At 45.4% G+C, this 21,473-nt stretch overlaps 3 protein-coding genes across 3 annotated transcripts; all 3 read left to right on the forward strand.

Annotated features, from left to right (window-relative positions):
• Positions 1-807: 807 nt before the first annotated feature.
• PCDHB11 (protocadherin beta 11) lies at positions 808-4,094 on the forward strand. The gene has a single exon (XM_047778856.1). The coding sequence runs from the start codon at positions 1,274-1,276 to the stop codon at positions 3,680-3,682; it is 2,409 nt and encodes an 802-aa protein (XP_047634812.1). The 5' UTR covers positions 808-1,273; the 3' UTR covers positions 3,683-4,094.
• A 6,658-nt stretch (positions 4,095-10,752) lies between these two features.
• LOC125126447 (protocadherin beta-18-like) lies at positions 10,753-13,423 on the forward strand. The gene has a single exon (XM_047778857.1). It carries the CDS (start codon positions 10,946-10,948, stop codon positions 13,340-13,342), a length of 2,397 nt encoding a protein of 798 aa, XP_047634813.1. The 5' UTR covers positions 10,753-10,945; the 3' UTR covers positions 13,343-13,423.
• A 2,859-nt stretch (positions 13,424-16,282) lies between these two features.
• On the forward strand, positions 16,283-19,306 carry LOC125126448 (protocadherin beta-15-like). The gene has a single exon (XM_047778858.1). The coding sequence runs from the start codon at positions 16,455-16,457 to the stop codon at positions 18,852-18,854; it is 2,400 nt and encodes a 799-aa protein (XP_047634814.1). The 5' UTR covers positions 16,283-16,454; the 3' UTR covers positions 18,855-19,306.
• Positions 19,307-21,473: the final 2,167 nt, after the last annotated feature.

Below are 21,473 nucleotides of genomic sequence, written 5' to 3' on the forward strand. Positions count from 1 at the left end.
AAACAATCTTCACTATGTAGCAACCATACACTTTGGCTGGAACTGAAATGACCCAAGCTTAAGAAGTGGCCCCGGGAAGGACTGAAACAAAGCACAGGCCGAAGATGGGGCTTCAGATTCTGGGACTAAAATCTCCACCTATAAGTCTATACCCATGAAACACTGGTCACCTCAGTATCAGGTACATGATCTTAGTTGGTCGTATCAGAGTAAAACTAAGTTTGTCTCTATGACCGGGAAAGAGACTCTCTCACGCTCTCTTTGAAGCTGCGCTGAAAGAGACAGCAGGTGACCCTGGTTGTAGCTGGAATAAATCTTGGGAACCTGAGGGAAACCAGCTTTAGAGGTAAGCCTGTGTTAGATGAAACTAGTATGTCTGTGTACTTGTTAAATTTTTTTGCAAATTCTAAGAAACTGGACCTAAATTATGGATTTACATTATATGCTACACCCCAGTATCTTACTTCATTTTCTCTCAGTTCACAGTTCACTGCTATCTAGGAAACCCACAGAAAGCCTTGGTGTGCTATAACAATTGTCTATATATTTTTCACCTCACAGTCAATCCAGTTGCATATCCTCTGAGAGGACTTCTGAAATGACTCATGTGCACACTGCCTTTCTCTTACCTCCTAAGGAAGGCCAAGCAGTGATGGAATTTTGTTCAGTTAAACAGTCCTTTATAGTCTCCTTGTTTCTGCTTTTCAGTTTTCTCAGAAAGATTACACACTCCTGGGGCCCAGGACACACACCTTACATTTCTGTATTCACCACAACGGAGCATTTTCAGTTGTTGGGGGGAGTGGGGAGGGATATGGAAATGCTTTAAAACAAATGCTAACAGCATCGTCGCAAACCATAAAGAGTATATAAAAATTCTTATGGACAATGGACTATATCTTTTATCACAAACACAATAAATAAACAATATTGGCTTCTGGAGGACATTTAAGTGAACTGAATTTAGGTAGCACGCATCAAACGCTGAAAAAAATCTATGGGAACGCATGGTGGCGCTGCAGGACAACTTCTCCAGGAAAAAAAACCCCCAAAAAACCTATGCTGCATATTGTTCGGGAACCTCGTTATCCAGCGCAAAGAGAGCACTAGGAAGACAGAAAGAACAAGGCTTCAAGGGGCAGACTAGAAGCTATTCCACAGGGTTAAAAGTACTCAGGCCTCCAAAGATTCGGTGGACATATCAGGGGTACGTTTCCCAGACCTGGGAAACAGAGCTGAAGCGAATCTGCCGGAAGCCTTTGGAAAAGGAGCCATGGAGAACGGAGGGGCAGGCGCTCTGCGGATAAGGCGAGTCATGCTTCTCTTTGTTTTGCTGGAAATGTCTCAGGCGGGCTCTGAATCGAGGCGCTTTTCAGTACCAGAGGAAATGCAGAGTGGGAGCTTTGTAGGCAATGTGGCAAAAGACCTGGGACTGGAAGTGGGTGAGCTGTTCTCCAGGGGGGCTCGGGTGGTCTCTAATGACAACAAACAGCGATTGCAGTTGGACATAAATACGGGGGATTTGTTCTTAAGCGAAGTACTAGACCGCGAGGAGCTCTGCGGCTCCACAGAGCCCTGCGTGCTGCATTTCCAGATACTAATGAAAAACCCCTTGCAGTTTTTACGTTTTGAGCTCCAGGTCAGGGATATAAATGACCACTCTCCCATCTTCTTAGAAAAAGAAATGCTCCTAAAAATCCCAGAGAATAGTCCTGTTGGTGCTGTTTTCTTGCTAGAAAGTGCGAAGGATTTAGATGTAGGAATCAACACTCTAAAAAACTACACAATAAGCTCCAACTCTCATTTCCACATTAAGATGAGAGTCAATCCAGATAATAGGAAATACCCAGAGTTAGTTCTGGACAAGGCGCTGGATTACGAAGAGCAGCCTGAACTCAGTTTCATTCTTACTGCTCTGGATGGTGGATCTCCACCTAAGTCCGGGACTGCGTGCGTCCGGGTGGTGGTCGTGGATACTAATGACAACTCCCCTGAGTTTGCCCAGCCATTTTATGAAGTGAAGATTCCAGAGGATAGTTTATTAGGCTCACCGGTTGTCACTGTCTCGGCTTGGGACTTAGACTCTGGGAAAAACGGAGAAATATCATATACATTTTCCCAGGTTTCAGAAGACATTCGCAAGACATTTGAAATTAATCAAAAGTCTGGACAAGTTAGTTTAACTGCACCTTTGGATTTTGAAACAATTGAATCATATTCAGTAATCATTCAAGCCACAGATGGGGGAGGGCTTTTTGGAAAATCAACACTGAAAATTCAGGTGATGGATGTGAATGACAATGCTCCTGAACTGACCGTGTCATCAATTACCAGTCCAATCCCGGAAAATTCGCCAGAGACCGTGGTTATGGTTTTTAGTATCCGAGACAGAGACTCTGGAGTCAACGGGAGGATAATTTGCTCTATTTCAGAAGACCTCCCGTTCATACTAAAATCCTCAGTTGAGAATTACTACACGTTGGAAACGGAGAGCCCGCTGGACCGAGAGGAAAGAGCCGAGTACAACATCACCATCACCGTCTCCGACCTGGGGACCCCCCGGCGGCACACCCAGCACAACCTGACCGTGCGCGTGGCCGACGTCAACGACAACGCGCCCGCCTTCAGCCAGCCCGCCTACACCCTGCGCGTCCGCGAGAACAACAGCCCCGCCCTGCACATCGGCACCGTCCGCGCCACCGACGCCGACGCGGGCGCCAACGCCCAGCTCACCTACTCGCTGCTGCCGCCCTCCGACCCGCACCTGCCCCTCGCCTCGCTCGTGGCCATCAACCCCGACACCGGCCAGCTCTTCGCCCTGCGCGCCCTCGACTACGAGGCCCTGCGCGCCTTCGACTTCCAGGTGCGCGCCGCCGACCGCGGCGCGCCCGCGCTCAGCAGCCAGGCGCGGGTGCGCGTGCTCGTGGCCGACGCCAACGACCACGCGCCCGTCGTGCTCTACCCGCCGCAGAACGCCTCGGCGCCCTGCCCCGAGCTGCTGCCCCGGGCGGCCGAGCCGGGCTACCTGCTGGCCAAGGTGGTGGCGGTGGACGGCGACGCGGGCCAGAACGCCTGGCTGTCCTACCGCCTGCTGCAGGCCACCGAGCCCGGGCTCTTCGGCGTGGGCGCGCACAGCGGCGAGGTGCGCACGGCCCGCCCGCTGAGCGAGCGCGACGCGCCCCGGCAGCGGCTGCTGCTGCTGGTGCGGGACCACGGCGAGCCGCCGCTCTCGGCCAGCGTCGCGCTGCACGTGCTGCTGGTGGACGGCTTCTCGCAGCCCTACCTGCCGCCGCCCGAGGCCCCCGGCCGCGCGCCGGGCGCCGGCGCGGACGAGCCGCTCACCGTCTCGCTGGTGGGGGCGCTGGCGTGCGTGTCGGCGCTGCTGGTGGGGGCGCTGCTGGCCTTGGGGGCGGGGCGGCTGTGCCGGCGGGGCGGGGCGGCCTCGGCGGGGGGCGGCTCGGGGCCCGCGGAGGGCGGCGTCGCGGGCCAGCTGCTGGACGTGGGCGGCACGGGGACCCTGGCCCACGGCTACCGCTACGAGGTGTGCCTGGCGGGAGGTTCTGGAACGAATGAGTTTAAATTTCTGAAGCCGACTCTCCCTAATCTTCCAGTTCAAGACACTGGTAGGAACATAGGGGAAAATGAGAACTTCAGGAACAGCCTTGGATTCAACGTTCAATAAAAGAACTACTTTGAGCTTCCAAAACTTTTATTATCCTCGGCAAACTGCAGATCCCTTTGCCAATCAATCTCTAATAGATTTTTGGTTGGACTGTGGTTGCTTGTATGCATTATCGTTTTTCATGCTCGCCTCATAGTTGTTTTAAAAATCCTTTTTAGTGGTTATAATGACAAAAAAGGTTTTCTGATTTTTCACTTATTTGGTCAAAGTGTACTATTAAGGGAGTTACTGCTGATAATTTGTTGTGATAATGCATTACATAAGACGATGTTATTTGGAGGTGCAAACTCATGTATTAAGAGCAAAGGCCACACTCCTAGACATTTCATGAAAGCACAGATACAGCAAAAAGTAAAAAGTGTTATTGCATCTGGGTGGATAATATATTGGATTTTTTTTTTTTTTTTTGGCCTCACCCATGGCTTATGGAAGTTCCAGGGACTGGGACAGAACCCAGGCCAGATTCTTAACCTATCCCACTGTGCCACAAGGCAACTTCCAAAAATATATTGGATTGGGTTGCACTTTTCCCTTCGAAGTTTTTATCAGAAAGGGTAAAAATATTACACGTCCATATTCAGTAGTAAGGTACCTTTTTTGTCTTATAGTGTTTTTCAAGGATTCACTCTATGACCAAATAAAAGTGACTGCACTGAAAATTATTGATTTCTAAGCAATTTTTCTTTTTTGTTGTTGCTGATGCTCCTTTGGGGGAGGAGTCTGCTAATGTTCTGGGATTTGATATTACTGTTTTGCTTTCTTTCAATATGCCACATTTGCTAGTTTAAATCTGTATCATTTTAAACTGCTCGTTACATATGTTTGTGTTCATGGTATCATCCCGAGTAAAATACTCTTCCATCAGAAGAGTACAGACGAAATCTTCTTAAGAAATTAAGATGAAAATGCAAACTGTTAAAGAAATGCAGTAAGTTCACTTTTCTATTGACTTTTAAGAGTGAATATAAAACAGATCTTTAATACTTTGTGGCCTATCTCAGCCACAAAGAAGGAATGGATCTGTATTAATGGTTATAAACCATTGTGCCTCATTGTGTTCCAAATGGTTTATAAACCACAAGCCTCACTGTGTTCCAAGTTATGTCTCCATCTCTAAGTGTAAAGTTTCGTGGATGTTTTGGTAACTAGAATGCAGTGTGGCCATAGACCTAGTATGCATACACTTTTCTATGATTTCTCTCATAAAATTAAGTATTATAGGAGTTCCCTCTGTGGCACAGTGGGTTAAGAATCCAGCTGCAGTGGCTCAGATCATTGAGGAAGTGACATTTCCTGGTGCAGGGGTTAAAGGATCTGGCATTGTCACAGCTATGGCTCGGATTCAGTCCCTGGCCAGGGAACTTCCATATGCTGTGATGCGGTCACAAAAAAGAAACATTATAGAGTAGATGATATAGTAAAATGGAGTCTTGCTTGACATTGTGAGATGGGTGAAACAAATTCCAATTTCCTTAGGAATTTTTCTCTTTGCTTCATACAGTTTTACTGGTTTTCTTTTGTGTTGCAACAGATATTTACTAGTTGTGAGAATTTCACTTAATAGACATTTAAGCAATACAGTCCTGAAAAAGAAGGTTTGGACCCTTTTTATCTCTCAGAGTCATAAGAAGCAAATTGTATGCTTCTTATGCATAAGAATAAGAGTAGATAAGAACAAAATATTTTATTTAAATAATTCCTTATTTAATTACAGACTAGTAGATAGAACGGAATCCAAGGTCACATCCTATTATGTAAGAAAACTTGCAACTTCCCTGGTGACTCAGTGGGTTAAGGACCTGGCGTTGTCACTGCTATGGCTCCAGTTACTACTGTGGTGTGAGTTAGACCCCTAGCCTGGGAACTTCCACGTGCCACATATGAGGAGAAAACAAAAAACAAAAAAACTTGGTCATGATTGAAGAGGTGTCATTTCAGGGGAAATGAATCTAACACCCATGAGGACACAGGTTCGAGCCCTGGCCTTGCTCAGTGGGTTAAGGATCCAGCATTGCCATGAGCTGTGGTGTAGGTCAAAGATGTGGCCCGAATCCCGCATTGCTATGGCTGTGGTGTAGGCCGGCAGCTACAGCTCCGATTCAACCCCTAGCCTGGGAACCTCCATATGCTGCAGATACGGCCCTAAAAAGACCAAAAAAAAAATTACTTCCGGTGGGGGGAGACTGATTACTTAGCCTTGGTATTGGGAAAATAGGCTCACCATGTATAAAGGGGAAAAATCCTTATCTCATGCCATATAAAAATAAACTTCAGGAGTTCCCTTTGTGGCTCAGCAGGTTAAGAACCCAACTAGTATCCGTTAGGATAAAAGTACAAGCTTTAAAAGTACAAGCAGTAAACATAAAAACTGACAAATATTACTACTTCAAAACTAGAGCATAGCCTGGACAAGGTAGAGGATGACAGACAGGGAGAAGCTAGTTACAGCAGTTTAAGAAGGATTCATATTTAGATTATTCAGGTAACTCTTGCAGACCAGAAAAAATCAGAAAGTAAGGAGAGCCAATAGGTTTAAAAAAAAAAAAAAAAAGGACAATAGGGAAATGTAATTCAAAGGGGGGGCAAGTCTGAAAAGAACATGAAATGATGCTGCACGTCATTACTTGATGATACACATGATAAAGGAGGACACCAGTTTATACTCATATCATTAGTAAAGATGAGAAATTTGGGTACCATCAAGTAGAAGCATAGGAAATTGCATATACAGCCCATTTTGAGGGGAGTTTCCATAGTACTTAATGAAGTTTCATGTGTACTTACCCCCATGATCTAGCCATTCTGCTCTGGAGCATATAAGCCAGAAAATCCTTACACAGCTTCACAAAATGATGTGCATGCGAATGTTCATCTTGGGAGAGCAAAGGATAGGAGTCAACCTACATACCCATCAGTCAGGCAGTCAACATATAAAATGTAGAACATGTTTGCAAAGTATTATGAAGTGATCAAGAGGAATGAACTAAAAAAAACTAAACCTAAAAAAAACAACATTTTTTGGAGTGAACTAGATATACAGACAACCAGACAACCCCATAGATAAACTCTAAATGTTTAAAAAGACACTGAGATTCATAGTATAGTACCACATATATCCATATAATACATAATATCTTATACTTGGAGAAGTATACAAATATATAAATAAGCATATTGGAAAAAGAGAAGGTGCAGATGTAGGAAAGAAGATGTGTGTTTCTACCTAGGGGAGCAGAGAGGAATGTGAGCTATACCAATGTCAATGACAGAAACTTTCTTCAAAGACACTGTTTAAATTGATTGTAGTCTTACAGTATTGATCAGTTGAAGTTGGTAAAAAAAAAAAGTATTATTGCTCCATCTGCTCAATAAGATCAATTTCCCATACCCCACGAAAGCTGTGAATTTGCTTGTCATTTTGAGATATAACAATATCCTTGAGATTTTACATTTTTAATGAAGGTGGTATAGGTCATGTAGACTAACATTTCCACCGAAAAAAAATAGCTAGTAAGACACTAGTATATTGTCAGGTCACAGTTAATGTTTAAAGGTAACCACAGTGAGATAAACCAAATCCATTTTCTCCCTGGGAACATTTGGAATTCTGGGAAATATGAACCTCTATTTTGATGGTGTAGGGGGGAGAAGTCAAAGCTAACCAAGTGAGAAGTTGATAGAAGACCTTCACATTAATAAACATGGATTCCTAAGAACTACACCTTGAGGACAAAATTAAATTGGAATGGATGGCCCATTGTGTGCAATTTGCTTTCAACTTGCTTTTTGGCAATGAACTTGATTTAAGGTAGTCATTGATAGGTAGTACTTCCAGATCATGATAGAACCAACCCAAAGCAGACCTTCTTTGAAAGAAGGGCTATTCACTTTAAGCCTAGAATTATTCATATAAATAAATTTTATGTTCTTAATAAATATAAAGATACTGCATGCACAAGGAAACATGACACCATGAGTGAAAGCCAGCATAAAACACAGAACACAGAAATAAATGTGCAGACACTTCTAATATTTTAACTAACAGTCTATAATATGCTAACAATTTAATTGAAATAAAAGTTATACTTGAAATGTAGAGGGAACAAGAAAGAATTACATGTGAAAGATTAGAAAAGAATCAAACAGAACTAGAACTAAAAAATATGATAATCAAAATTTTAAACTGAATTAAGTAAAGGTTTACTAGAAAATTAGATCCAACAAATAAAGAATTTGTAGAGTGACAGGTCAGAATATAATTTATCCTGTGTGCAGCTCAGAGAGTTGATAAGATGAGGAGTATGGAGAAGATGTTTAGAAACACAAAACAGAGTAAAACAGTTTAACAGTTATTTAACCAGATTTCCAGGAGATATGAGAAAGATTGGATCAGAAGAAATATTTGAAAAAATAGCATCTTTAACAAGATAAATAAAAGATAACCATACCTGTAAACATCATTGTGAAATTTCAAAAAGACACGATAAATCTGTTTTTTAAAAAAGAAAGGCCATACGACAAAGACAGCTAATCTTTAAACACATGACAGAGTGAAAGCTATGTTCCAGCTTGACAATTTCTGACCAGTAGCAATGGAAACAAAAAGAAAGTGAGATATCTTCAATGTGCTGAAAGAAATTCGCAAACTTTCCCTCCTAAGTAGTCTTTACGCATGATTCAGCAAATGAGATATTCAAATCAACTGGAGTTCAGTTTGGTTCTAAATTCATCAGGATCATGGGAGAGAAGTGAAAAATGGAAAGAGAGTTTTCCAAATATAACTTACAATCTTCCTCTGTCCCTTACCACAATTCTCAGTCCAGGAGTATAACCTACTCTGTTTCTAGCCTTCTTCATCTCCAGTGGCATCTCCTCCGTTCTAGTAGACCTATGACCACAGCCCTCTCTTAGAGCTGCATCTCCGAACTCACCAACTCAAACATCCTTCTCTTAATCTACAGCTTACGTTCTCTCTCAAAGGGCTTCCATACCACTCATACCAATAAATCCCACATTTGTCTCTGCAGCTCAAAACTTTTTGATCATTTATGTACCAATGTATATGGATACTCCGTGGATACCTCAATTAAAATGTTTCCCGTCCTTGGAGTTTCCAGCATGGTGCAGTGGAAACGAATCTGACTAGGAACCATGAGGTTGCAGGTTGGATCCCTGGCCTTGCTCAGTGGGTTAAGGATCTGGCAACACCATGAGCTGTCGTGTAGGTGGCAGACATGGCTCAGATCCCCCGTTGCTGTGGCTGTGGTGTAGGCCAGCAGCTACAGATCCATTAGCCTCCTAGCCTGGGAACCTCCATACCCAGAGGGTGCGGCCCTAAAAAGAGAACAACAACAACAAAAATTTCCCGTCCTGAAAACTTAAACGTTTTTCTTCAGCTCTATCCATATTCCTCTTTTCTCCTCTTCCTGTGTTTATTAGTTAACAGCACTAACACTCATCCAGTTCCCTAAGCCTGAAAAAATATTTACTTTTACTCCTTCTTATTCTACTTATGTCTAATCACAATATTCTCTATATTTTATCGTTATCATTCTAATACAGCTCCATTTCTGCATTTCTAGGTAAGAGCAATATCATCTCATACCTGTATTAATGCAACAACTTCTATTCCATCCTTTGCCTCTAGTTTTACTCTTCCATGATTTATCCTTAACTCTGACACAGGATGATCTTTTGAAAAGTGAAAAAACATGGTCATGTCACTTTTCTACGTAAAACACTTCAATAGCCTTGCATTTCTTTTGATGTCGAGTCCAAATGCCTTGGCATAGCTTACAAAATATTTGCTGATCTGCCCAGTCTCAGCTCTCACCATTTCTCTCCTCTTGCTCTATGGCTCAGCTACAGTGATTCTAGTTCAGTTCTTCCAAAACACTTCCTTTATTTTGGAATTTGCACAGGCATTAGTTTTTAGTTTGCTGGAATTTTTTTAGTTTGCAGGACATTTTACCCTATACCCAGTTTTTGTTTGGATTACTCATACTCATTTTTCATGTATAAAATTAGAATATACTTTTTCCAGAAAAGTCTTACTTCCAAATTCTGGTTAGATGACCTTCATCTATGCTCTTATACTAGCATGAACTTTGGATTCATTCACGGCATTCCTTGTGCTGTAGTTTAATGGTGTATTTTAAATGTGTGAACATTTTTCTGCCTCCATCTTTCAGGACAGAAACTATGTCTGTCTGTTTACCACTCTATCCCTAAGACTAATCACCATGCCTAGCACAAAGAATATGCTCAATAAGTATTTGCTGAATAAGTTAATGAAGGATGAATACAATATTTAGGATTATGTCTCTGGAAGGCCTGGGTCTACAAAACGGAGTTCAGTTTCACAAATGAAATGGGTTCTACCTTGTTCAACTTTTTAAAAATATTGTCAGAAACTGGAGGGATCTTACTTTATTCACTACTGCTGAGCATTTACTTTCTACTGCTGCCAGGTAAGTCACTTATGGAGCATCCCTAAATAAACAGTACCATTTACCCAGCCTGAAATGTCCTGCCTCCCCAAAACAACCATTTGTGTATACTAGGTTCCATTTCAAGCGCATGGCTTTATCCTTATTGCCTTTTTGAAACCTATTTGCTGATGCTTAGAGAAGGCTAAGATCTCTGGTTCCCATTTCCATTTTCCTGTCACCCTCTTGCTTCCTAAGTCAACTGCATAGAAGAGCCCTCTCAACTATTTTTAGTTGCCTTATATACTGTCTTCGCAAAAGACCATAACTTAGTTGAGGCTGAGACTGTTATCTTGAATGTGCTTTTATGTACACCACAGCTCTAGAGACTGTCGTTGATTGTGTTAAAGACGGAATAGTAACAGCATCACATACCACAAAGGACAAAACTCAGAAATAAAAAACCACAGGAATATAGGAGAAAATATAATTTAGAGTCATCAACCCACTTGCAAGATAAGTTAGTATTCTGTCTCAAACGTATTTGATTTTGTTCAAAACTTGAGAATCTGCAGTCGCGTGGTGGCGCTGCAGGATAAGATGGGGAAATTTTTGTAGCATCAGATGCTCGGTGTCCATTAATCGCTGGGAGGGAGAGCTCCGGAGAGGCAGTGGTGATAAAGACAGGCTTTTGAGAGGAAGCTAGGGAGCCAAAATCGCCCTCACCATAGGATTACAGGTTTATGGATTTCCAGTGGTCCAGGCTGATAGATGAGAGGAGCTGTTTGTGACTGAATTGAAATATTTCCTCGGAAAGGCGTTTGGCTTGGGAGTCATGGAGCCCGGAGAAGGGAGCCCTCAGCAGACAAGGCAAGTGCTGCTTTTCTTTGTTTTTCTGGGAGGGTCTTTGGTGTGTTCAGAAACCTGGCGCTATTCTGTGGCAGAGGAAACGGAGATTGGCTCCTTTGTAGGCAACGTGGTGAAAGACATAGGTTTGGATGTGGGAGACCTGGCTGCACAGGGGGCCAGAGTGATCTTTGACGACTATAAATCGTACCTGCAGTTGGATCAGCAAACTGGCAACTTGCTCTTAAATGAGAAACTGGACCGGGAGGCACTCTGCGACCTCACAGAGCCATGTATATTGCATTTCCAGGTATTATTAGAAAATCCTTTGCAATTTTTTCGTGCTGAGCTTTTGGTCAAAGACATAAATGATCACACTCCCACGTTCCTAGACAAAGATATACTTCTGAAAATCTCAGAAAGTACTGCTACAGGAACCTCATTCCAAATGGATAGCGCTCAGGACTTGGATGTAGGAAAGAACGGTGTTCAAAACTACACCTTAAGCCCCAGTCCTTACTTCCACCTTAAACTGCAGGACAGTGAGGAGGGTAGAAAATACCCAGAGCTGTTACTGGACCAAACTCTGGATCGAGAAAAGGAGCCTGAGCTTAGATTAACGCTAACAGCCCTGGATGGTGGGTCTCCGCCCAGATCTGGAACCACACATGTGCGGGTGTTGGTCTTAGATATTAATGACAATGCCCCAGAATTTGAAAGGCCCACCTATGAGGTTCTGGTACCAGAAAACAGCCCTCTGGACTCCCTGGTTGTCAAGGTGTCTGCTACAGACTTGGATGCAGGAATAAATGGAGAACTATCTTATTCATTTTCCCACGTCTCCAGAGACATACGCAACACTTTTGAAATCCACCCAGTTTCTGGCGAAGTCCGTTTAAAAGCACTTCTGGATTTTGAATTAATTCAGTCTTATACAATAAGTATTCAGGCCATTGACGGTGGGGGCCTTTCAGGAAAATCAGCAATTTTAGTTAGTGTGGTAGATGTGAATGACAACCCACCGGAAATAGTCATAACGTCTCTTAATAGCCCCATACAAGAAAATTCATCGCCTGACATTGTAGTCGCTGTTTTTAGCCTACGAGACCAAGACTCTGGAGACAACGGAAGGATGGTTTGCTCCATCCAGGATGATCTCCCCTTCCTCTTGAAGCCGACCTTCAAAAATTTCTACACTCTCGTAACAGAGGGCCCACTGGACAGAGAAAGTCAAGCCGAGTACAACATCACCATCACCGTCTCCGACCTGGGGACCCCCCGGCGGCACACCCAGCACAACCTGACCGTGCGCGTGGCCGACGTCAACGACAACGCGCCCGCCTTCAGCCAGCCCGCCTACACCCTGCGCGTCCGCGAGAACAACAGCCCCGCCCTGCACATCGGCACCGTCCGCGCCACCGACGCCGACGCGGGCGCCAACGCCCAGCTCACCTACTCGCTGCTGCCGCCCTCCGACCCGCACCTGCCCCTCGCCTCGCTCGTGGCCATCAACCCCGACACCGGCCAGCTCTTCGCCCTGCGCGCCCTCGACTACGAGGCCCTGCGCGCCTTCGACTTCCAGGTGCGCGCCGCCGACCGCGGCGCGCCCGCGCTCAGCAGCCAGGCGCGGGTGCGCGTGCTCGTGGCCGACGCCAACGACCACGCGCCCGTCGTGCTCTACCCGCCGCAGAACGCCTCGGCGCCCTGCCCCGAGCTGCTGCCCCGGGCGGCCGAGCCGGGCTACCTGCTGGCCAAGGTGGTGGCGGTGGACGGCGACGCGGGCCAGAACGCCTGGCTGTCCTACCGCCTGCTGCAGGCCACCGAGCCCGGGCTCTTCGGCGTGGGCGCGCACAGCGGCGAGGTGCGCACGGCCCGCCCGCTGAGCGAGCGCGACGCGCCCCGGCAGCGGCTGCTGCTGCTGGTGCGGGACCACGGCGAGCCGCCGCTCTCGGCCAGCGTCGCGCTGCACGTGCTGCTGGTGGACGGCTTCTCGCAGCCCTACCTGCCGCCGCCCGAGGCCCCCGGCCGCGCGCCGGGCGCCGGCGCGGACGAGCCGCTCACCGTCTCGCTGGTGGGGGCGCTGGCGTGCGTGTCGGCGCTGCTGGTGGGGGCGCTGCTGGCCTTGGGGGCGGGGCGGCTGTGCCGGCGGGGCGGGGCGGCCTCGGCGGGGGGCGGCTCGGGGCCCGCGGAGGGCGGCGTCGCGGGCCAGCTGCTGGACGTGGGCGGCACGGGGACCCTGGCCCACGGCTACCGCTACGAGGTGTGCCTGGCGGGGGGCGCTGGGACCAGCGAGTTCAAGTTTCTGAAGTCTGTTGCCTCCAATCACCAGGATGTGAATGATGTAGAGGAAAATTCAAACTTTGTTAATGGTTTTGGATTCAATTAGGAATTTTGCTTTATAGCATTCGGGATGAAAGTTTTCTTTCAATATACTATGTGTCCATTAGCTTTTCCGTCCATATTTAATTTCTTGGGTTTTTTTTTTTTTCTGAGTTCGTCTTCCTAGTTAAGGAGATAACATTTTTTCTTTGAGCATATACTCATATTTACTCTTTATTATTTCTATTTTGAGGGAGACAACTTCCAATTTCATTACCGAAATTTTTTCAACTTTCATCATCAAACAGTATTAATTTCTTTTTTTTTTCTTTTTTTGCTATTTCTTTGGGCCGCTCCCGCGGCATATGGAGGTTCCCAGGCTAAGGGTCGAATCGGAGCTGCAGCCCCTGGCCTACGCCAGAGCCACAGCAACGCAGGATCCGAGCCGTGTCTGCAATCTACACCACAGCTCACGGCAACGCCGGATCGTTAACCCACTGAGCAAGGGCAGGGATCGAACCCGCGACCTCATGGTTCCTAGTCGGATTCGTTAACCACTGCACCACGACGGGAACTCCAAACAGTATTAATTTGAAGATGACTCCAGACCAGTTCTCTATTGTCCAGACACTTTTTCTAAATTTTGTCATTAATTGGGAGACGAGTATGTAACAAACATAATGGATTATTAGTATACCTTCTGTTTAATCTATTATGCCTGCCTTTCCTAAACTTTTAAATGGAGAAATGTCTGCAAAAATTGCATGTTTTTGTTTCACAATAGTATTAAATAGAAAACACTACCATTTATTCTATACTTAAAGGCATTTCCTCTCTTTATACCATCCTTCGGTATAATACATATGGATATTATTGAAAATTTACTAATTATTTCAAGATATTTAAGTAGTAGATCCCTTTTTTGGCATCTGTCTAATCTGCCGCGACTTTTTTGGAAACTTCTCTCGTCAGTAAAAATGTACTCCGCAGCCATGTTTGTTTGTTTGGTTTTTAAGGGCTACACCCGTGGCATATGGAAGTTCCCAGACTAGGGGTCAAATCAGAGCTGCAGCTGCTGGCCTACGCCACAGCCACAGCAAGGCCATATCCAAGCTGTATCTTCAAACTACATCATAGCTCATGGCAATGCCAGATCCTTAAACCACTGAGCAAGGCCAGGGATCAATCAGCGTCCTCACAGATACTAGTTGGGTTCGTGACCGCTGCGCCATAATGGGCACTCCCAGCCATGTTTATTTCATATGACCTATCTCCCTCTGTGATTTCAGACAATCAGATGAAGTGGTAGACATCACTGACCCAAACTGGCCAATCTCATTCTCTCTGCTTGAAAAATGCCTTTAAAAACTAGTTATAGTCTCTTTTAGAAACTTAACAAGTGGTATCACACTGACTAAATACGTCAAAGAGGCACAGAAAGTCAATCTACTTAGAGACAAGAAGGAAGGAGATGCCTCATTGTGGATTTTCCAGTCCCTCTCGTGTCTTCTTTTTCTCAAAAATTTTTTTTTGGGGGGGAATGCGAAAATTATAAAATAAATTTCCCTCTAAATAAGATAACTAAGTGGACTTGTTCTCTTGTCAAAAGCACTTTTTGATACTCTCGTATGGATACTCTCGTACCTTACTATTAATTGAGAGTTTAATAATTGTGGTTTTCATATTAATGTAATATTTAGGATCAAAAGATTGTGGAATATTAATAGTCTATAAGGGACACATATAAGCTTTTGTTAGGATATATAATGTTGAGAAGAATTGATATTTCCAAGTTATACAGTCTTTGGAGTGTTTAATAGAAATTAGAAATTCTTAGAAAATTCTACTATAAGAAAGAGCTTTTCAATATCCTTAGTGTCATAATAGCTTTACTGTAAAATAACAATGATAATGCAACATGTGCTCTAAAGAGATGAATACCTTATTTGTAGGATCATTATAGCCTTGTTACCATGTTCTTCCTTTTTTAGAACATACTGCTTTGTTTTGAGTAGCCAGGGTATTTTGCCATTTAGTGAAAAAACAGTTTGTCATTCTGAATTATTTCAAATTACTATTCAAAAGAGCAGAGAGAAAAAGGCACTTGAGAACATGCCGTCTTGCTTATTCTGCTCAAATAATGAACTAGGATGTCAGCAAAACAGGGGGCTTCTATGTTAGGAGAATAATCTAATTATCAGAGTTTTGTAATTAATTGTAATTTATTCATTGATCTATTCAACAAATACTGTTGTGCATTTACTATGTGCCAGGAACTATTTAGAGGTTGATGGATGTAGAAATAAAACAAAGTTCTCAAACTCAAGGGTGACACAGAAAGGAAACATCTAAATATGTACATATGTGCTATATGAGATGATGCTCTGGGAAAAAAACAGGGTAAGAGATATAGGAAGTGCCCTCATATTTTCCCATATTTTGAAAGTTTCATAAAATCCTAACTCTGTGATCTTATGTAATAAGAAAGGGTATAATAAACTGGAGTGAACTGGTAGCTTTTTCCTTGATGTGACTCAACCAATAGAAACCATAATTCTGGCACACAGGGTGCCTAGAATTTGAATGGAAATCTAGAGGAACTCATCCTTTTTTGCTGGGAGAATTTTAAGAAATCACATAGGTATATATATTTTTACAAGATGAATGATCACCATTAATTCTTTCATTTCTTAGTTCCCCTCAGAACACCTCACCCAGACTACAGGTTATAGAAGGTAGGGACAATGGATTGTTCACTAATGTATTTCAGAACCTAGTACACAGATATTATTCATACTTCTTTGGGTGAATGAATGAATAATTATAATTGTATGTTTTTCTGATGACATCTTCTTCCCCAAACCATTTCCAAACTCCTAATAGCCATCTAGATTATTTATAGAGAGAGAACACAATTGCAGCAATTCGTTTCGAAGAAAACGCATGGTGGCGCTGCAGGCTAAGGCGTTAAAAAAAAAAAAAAATCAAGAAATGCTCAGATCTCCAGCGGAAGACGAAAGCCAGGAAGCAAAAGCGCAGGACCAGTAAGTCTCCAGAGAATGCTACTCACGGGCCTTTTCGGACAAGTTACCAACTAGGAGATCCATCACTGTCTCAGTCCCATCGCTCCCTACGGTAGGACTGGGGCCCCGTTCCTGGAAAGGCGTTTGGGAGTAAAGATGGAAGTCGGAGGGGAACGCTGTGCTAAACAAAGGCAAGTCCTGATTCTCTTTCTCTTGCTGGGAGTGGCGCTGGCAGGCTGGGAATCCCGTCGCTATTCCGTGATGGAGGAAGCTGAGAGCGGCTCGTTTGTGGCTAATCTGGCCAAGGACCTGGGGCTGGGAGTTGGGGAGCTAGCTGCGCGGGAAGCCCAGGTGGTCTCTGAGGACAACGAACCCCGGTTGCAGCTGGATCTGCAGACCGGGGAGTTGATATTAAATGAGAAACTGGACCGGGAGGAGATGTGCGGTTCCACAGAGACATGTGTGATGCATTTCCAAGTGTTACTGAAAAAACCAATGGAAGTATTTCGAGCTGAGCTATTGGTGAGAGACATAAACGACCATTCTCCTGAATTTCCTGAAAGAGAGATGACACTGAAAATCCTAGAGACTAGCCCTCCTGGGACGGTGTTTCCTCTGAAAAAAGCCCAGGACTTGGACGTGGGCAACAACAACATCCAAAACTACTATATCAGTCCCAACTCTTATTTCCATGTTTCCACCCGAAACCGAGGTGACGGCAGGAAATACCCAGAGCTGGTGCTGGACAAAGAGCTGGATCGAGAGGAGCAAGCTGAGCTCAGATTAACCGTCACAGCACTGGATGGTGGCTCTCCACCCCGGTCTGGCACTGCCCAGGTCCGCATCTCGATCTTGGACGTCAATGACAATGCCCCTGAGTTTGCACAGACCCACTACCAAGTGCAGGTCTCAGAGGACAGTCCTGTAGGCACTCTAGTTGTCAAGGTCTCTGCCAGAGATTTAGACGCTGGGACAAATGGAGAGATATCATACTCACTTTTTTATAGTTCTCAAGAGATAAGCTCAACTTTTGAGCTAGACAGCATTTCAGGAGAAGTCAGACTAATTAAAAAACTAGACTTTGAGACAGTACCCTCATATGAGTTGGAAATAGATGCATCTGATGGCGGAGGACTTTCTGGAAAATGCTCTGTCTCCATTGAAGTGGTGGATGTTAACGACAACTCCCCAGAACTAACGATTTCATCACTTACCAGCCCCATTCCTGAAAATGCCCCTGAGACAGAAGTGGCCCTGTTTAGGATTCGTGACCGAGACTCGGGGGACAATGGAAGGATGGCTTGCTCCATCCAGGATGATCTCCCCTTCCTCCTGAAACCATCTGAAGAGAATTTCTACACCTTGGTAACAGAAGGAGCGCTGGACCGAGAGGAAAGAGCCGAGTACAACATCACCATCACCGTCTCCGACCTGGGGACCCCCCGGCGGCACACCCAGCACAACCTGACCGTGCGCGTGGCCGACGTCAACGACAACGCGCCCGCCTTCAGCCAGCCCGCCTACACCCTGCGCGTCCGCGAGAACAACAGCCCCGCCCTGCACATCGGCACCGTCCGCGCCACCGACGCCGACGCGGGCGCCAACGCCCAGCTCACCTACTCGCTGCTGCCGCCCTCCGACCCGCACCTGCCCCTCGCCTCGCTCGTGGCCATCAACCCCGACACCGGCCAGCTCTTCGCCCTGCGCGCCCTCGACTACGAGGCCCTGCGCGCCTTCGACTTCCAGGTGCGCGCCGCCGACCGCGGCGCGCCCGCGCTCAGCAGCCAGGCGCGGGTGCGCGTGCTCGTGGCCGACGCCAACGACCACGCGCCCGTCGTGCTCTACCCGCCGCAGAACGCCTCGGCGCCCTGCCCCGAGCTGCTGCCCCGGGCGGCCGAGCCGGGCTACCTGCTGGCCAAGGTGGTGGCGGTGGACGGCGACGCGGGCCAGAACGCCTGGCTGTCCTACCGCCTGCTGCAGGCCACCGAGCCCGGGCTCTTCGGCGTGGGCGCGCACAGCGGCGAGGTGCGCACGGCCCGCCCGCTGAGCGAGCGCGACGCGCCCCGGCAGCGGCTGCTGCTGCTGGTGCGGGACCACGGCGAGCCGCCGCTCTCGGCCAGCGTCGCGCTGCACGTGCTGCTGGTGGACGGCTTCTCGCAGCCCTACCTGCCGCCGCCCGAGGCCCCCGGCCGCGCGCCGGGCGCCGGCGCGGACGAGCCGCTCACCGTCTCGCTGGTGGGGGCGCTGGCGTGCGTGTCGGCGCTGCTGGTGGGGTCGCTGCTGGCCTTGGGGGCGGGGCGGCTGTGCCGGCGGGGCGGGGCGGCCTCGGCGGGGGGCGGCTCGGGGCCCGCGGAGGGCGGCGTCGCGGGCCAGCTGCTGGACGTGGGCGGCACGGGGACCCTGGCCCACAGCTACCGCTACGAGGTGTGTCTGGCAGGGGTAAGTGGGAGTGATGAGTTCAAATTCTTGAAGCCTGTCTTCCCCAACATTCTAGGACAGGACGTTGAGAGGAAGTCAGAAGGAAGTCCAACCTTCGAGAATAGTTTAGGTATCTGAAACTTCCTCACTGCATACAAGAGTTTTGCCTCCTTCACCTTTCCCTTTCTTTTTTAATCCTGTAGCAATTTTAATTCTACTAGTCTTTTTTCTTTTGTAACACTTTGCTTAGTAATGCTCCTCTTTGTGTTGGCGGCCTGTTTGTCCTATAATTATTTTTTCCAATTATTGTATTGTTAGTAAAAAAAATTGTATATCAGGAAATTTCACATTTCTGACTAAGTTTTAGTATGTATTTCTACATAATATTAAAGTTAGCCTCTCAAAATAAAAGTAATTCTAATTTTAAAAGTGCTTTTCTCACTATAGGACACTACATAAGAATGTCTGGGAATTCCTTTGTGGTACAGCAGTTTAGGGATCCAACCTTGTCACTCCAGGGGCTCCTGTTCCATTCTTGACCCTGTAACTTCCACATGCCATGGGTGCAGCCAAAAAAAAAAAAAAAAAGGTCTGATTTCTTTTTATCATATTTCATTTTTATCATACTGGAAGTCTTTTAAGATTTTATTATTTATTTACACAGTTATGACTTTTCTATAACCCTTCTTCTGTTTGAGGTGGAATCAATTTATATTTTCTTATTGTTTCTTCCAAGCTCTGTTTGGATTTTTGTCTTACCAATAGGTAGCAACATGTATAATTTCATACTATTTATTTCAGAATCACATTTGTAATCATTACATTTTTGCTCTACTGATCCTATTAATATTTATAGAAAGATCTACTGATACTCAGATTGACTATGTTTAAGGAGTTCTTATATACTCTGAATGTCAGTAGACATGACTATGCATGGCCTGTAATTGTCCCTTGCTGTTGCAGACAAATTCTCAGGTGAGCTCCAAATTCTGGGCCTAGAGGAGTTATTGATGGCACAACATTCCAAAATCTGCTTGCCTTTGGATAATGACATTGTTTTGGTTAATAGGGAATTTGAAAGAAGATACACTGTAGAATTAATATTAGTTAACCAAAGAAAACTTAGTTAGGGACGTGTTGGTGAGGGGTTGAATGATTTGAAAAAACAATCCGCCCTGTTGTCAAGACTCCTGTCTCCAGGAGCCTCATAACTTTGTGGATAGTTGTTCTGTGGTCTGCAGAGTAATGCGCCCTAAAGGCATCCACATCCTAATGCCTGGAGATTTAACTTGCTGTGTTATATTGCAAAAGGGAATTAAGGGTCAGAGCGATTAAGATTGCTAATAGGTTAGTCTTAGGGAGAATTGGAGTTCCTGCTGTAGCACAGTTGATTAAGAATCCAACTGCAGGGGCTCCAGTCAAAGCAGAGGGGGCGTGTTCAATCCCTGGCCTGGGGGAACTTCCTTATGCTCAAGGTATGGCCATTAAAGAAATAGGGAGAGTATCCTAGATTACCTGGATGGGCCTGATTCAGCCAGTTGAAAGGCCTTAAAAGCAGAGCTGAGCCTTCCCTAAGAAGAAATTCTTACTGTGGGCAGCAGCTTCAGCTCATGCCCCAGATTTCCAGCCTGCCCTTTCTCATTGCCTGCTCTACAGATTTTGGACTTGCCTAGCCAGCTCCCATCACCAAATAAATCACTTCCTTGCAATAAATCTCTTAATATTTTATATATATATATATATATATATATATATATATATATATATATATCTCCTTATAGTTCTGTTTCTCTTGTTGAACCCTGACCGATACAGATTTTGGTATGTAGCAGTGGAGTGTTTCTGTAACAACTAAAAATATGGAAACTGCTTTGGAATTGGGTAGTAGGCATTGGCTGAAGGAATTTTGGAAAGCATGATGGGAAAAGCCTAGATTGCATTGGATAGACTGTTAATTGAAATACGGGTGTTAATAGGTCTGCTAGCAAAGACTCAGAAGGAAGTAAGGAGTATGGTGGAGAAAACATATTGCCTAATAATCAAAACTTTAGGAGATTTGATAGTAATATCGATGTTACTGTCACTGCTGACAAGGGCTCAGAAAGAAAGGAGGAAGATGTTATTAGAAACTGCAGGAAAGGGACTCCCTGCTACAGAGTGACAGAAAACAGAGCTGATGTGTCCTGCAGTAGAAATGTGGGGGGGGGGGGGGGGGGGGGCGGAGCTTGTAAGCAATGAACTTGGATATTTAGCTGAGAAGATTTCCAGACACGGGTTGAAAGCATAGCCTCATTTCTTCTTGCTACCTATAGTAAAATGTTGAGAAGAATGAAATAGAGGGAAGGACTGTTAAGCAAAAAGGAACCAGAGTTTGATGATTGGAGAAATTCTCAGCCCATTCAGATTGTAAAAGATGCTCAGATTAGGAGGTTCCCTATTAGGAAAGGATGTTCTGGAGAGAAAACCAAGTGTGTCACAGGTGTACACTATTTGTATTATGTGAACACACTGAGATGATATTATAATGAGATGAGATCTGGGAGGACCTGGAATATATTTCTTATGTGGCATAGGTGTGTATCTTGGGGGACCAGAGGGTGGACTGTGGTAGAGAGGATAATGGCCCCGCAAAGTATCTATATCCTGATCCCTAGAACCTGTGAGTATTTTATGTTGTGTGGCAAAGGGGAATTAAAGTTGCAGATAGAATTAAGGTTGATAATCAGTTGACCTTAAAATAAAGAGATTACTCTAGAT

Source organism: Phacochoerus africanus, chromosome 4, assembly GCF_016906955.1.
Source record: "Phacochoerus africanus isolate WHEZ1 chromosome 4, ROS_Pafr_v1, whole genome shotgun sequence".
In the NCBI taxonomy this organism is placed as follows: Eukaryota; Metazoa; Chordata; class Mammalia; order Artiodactyla; family Suidae; genus Phacochoerus; species Phacochoerus africanus.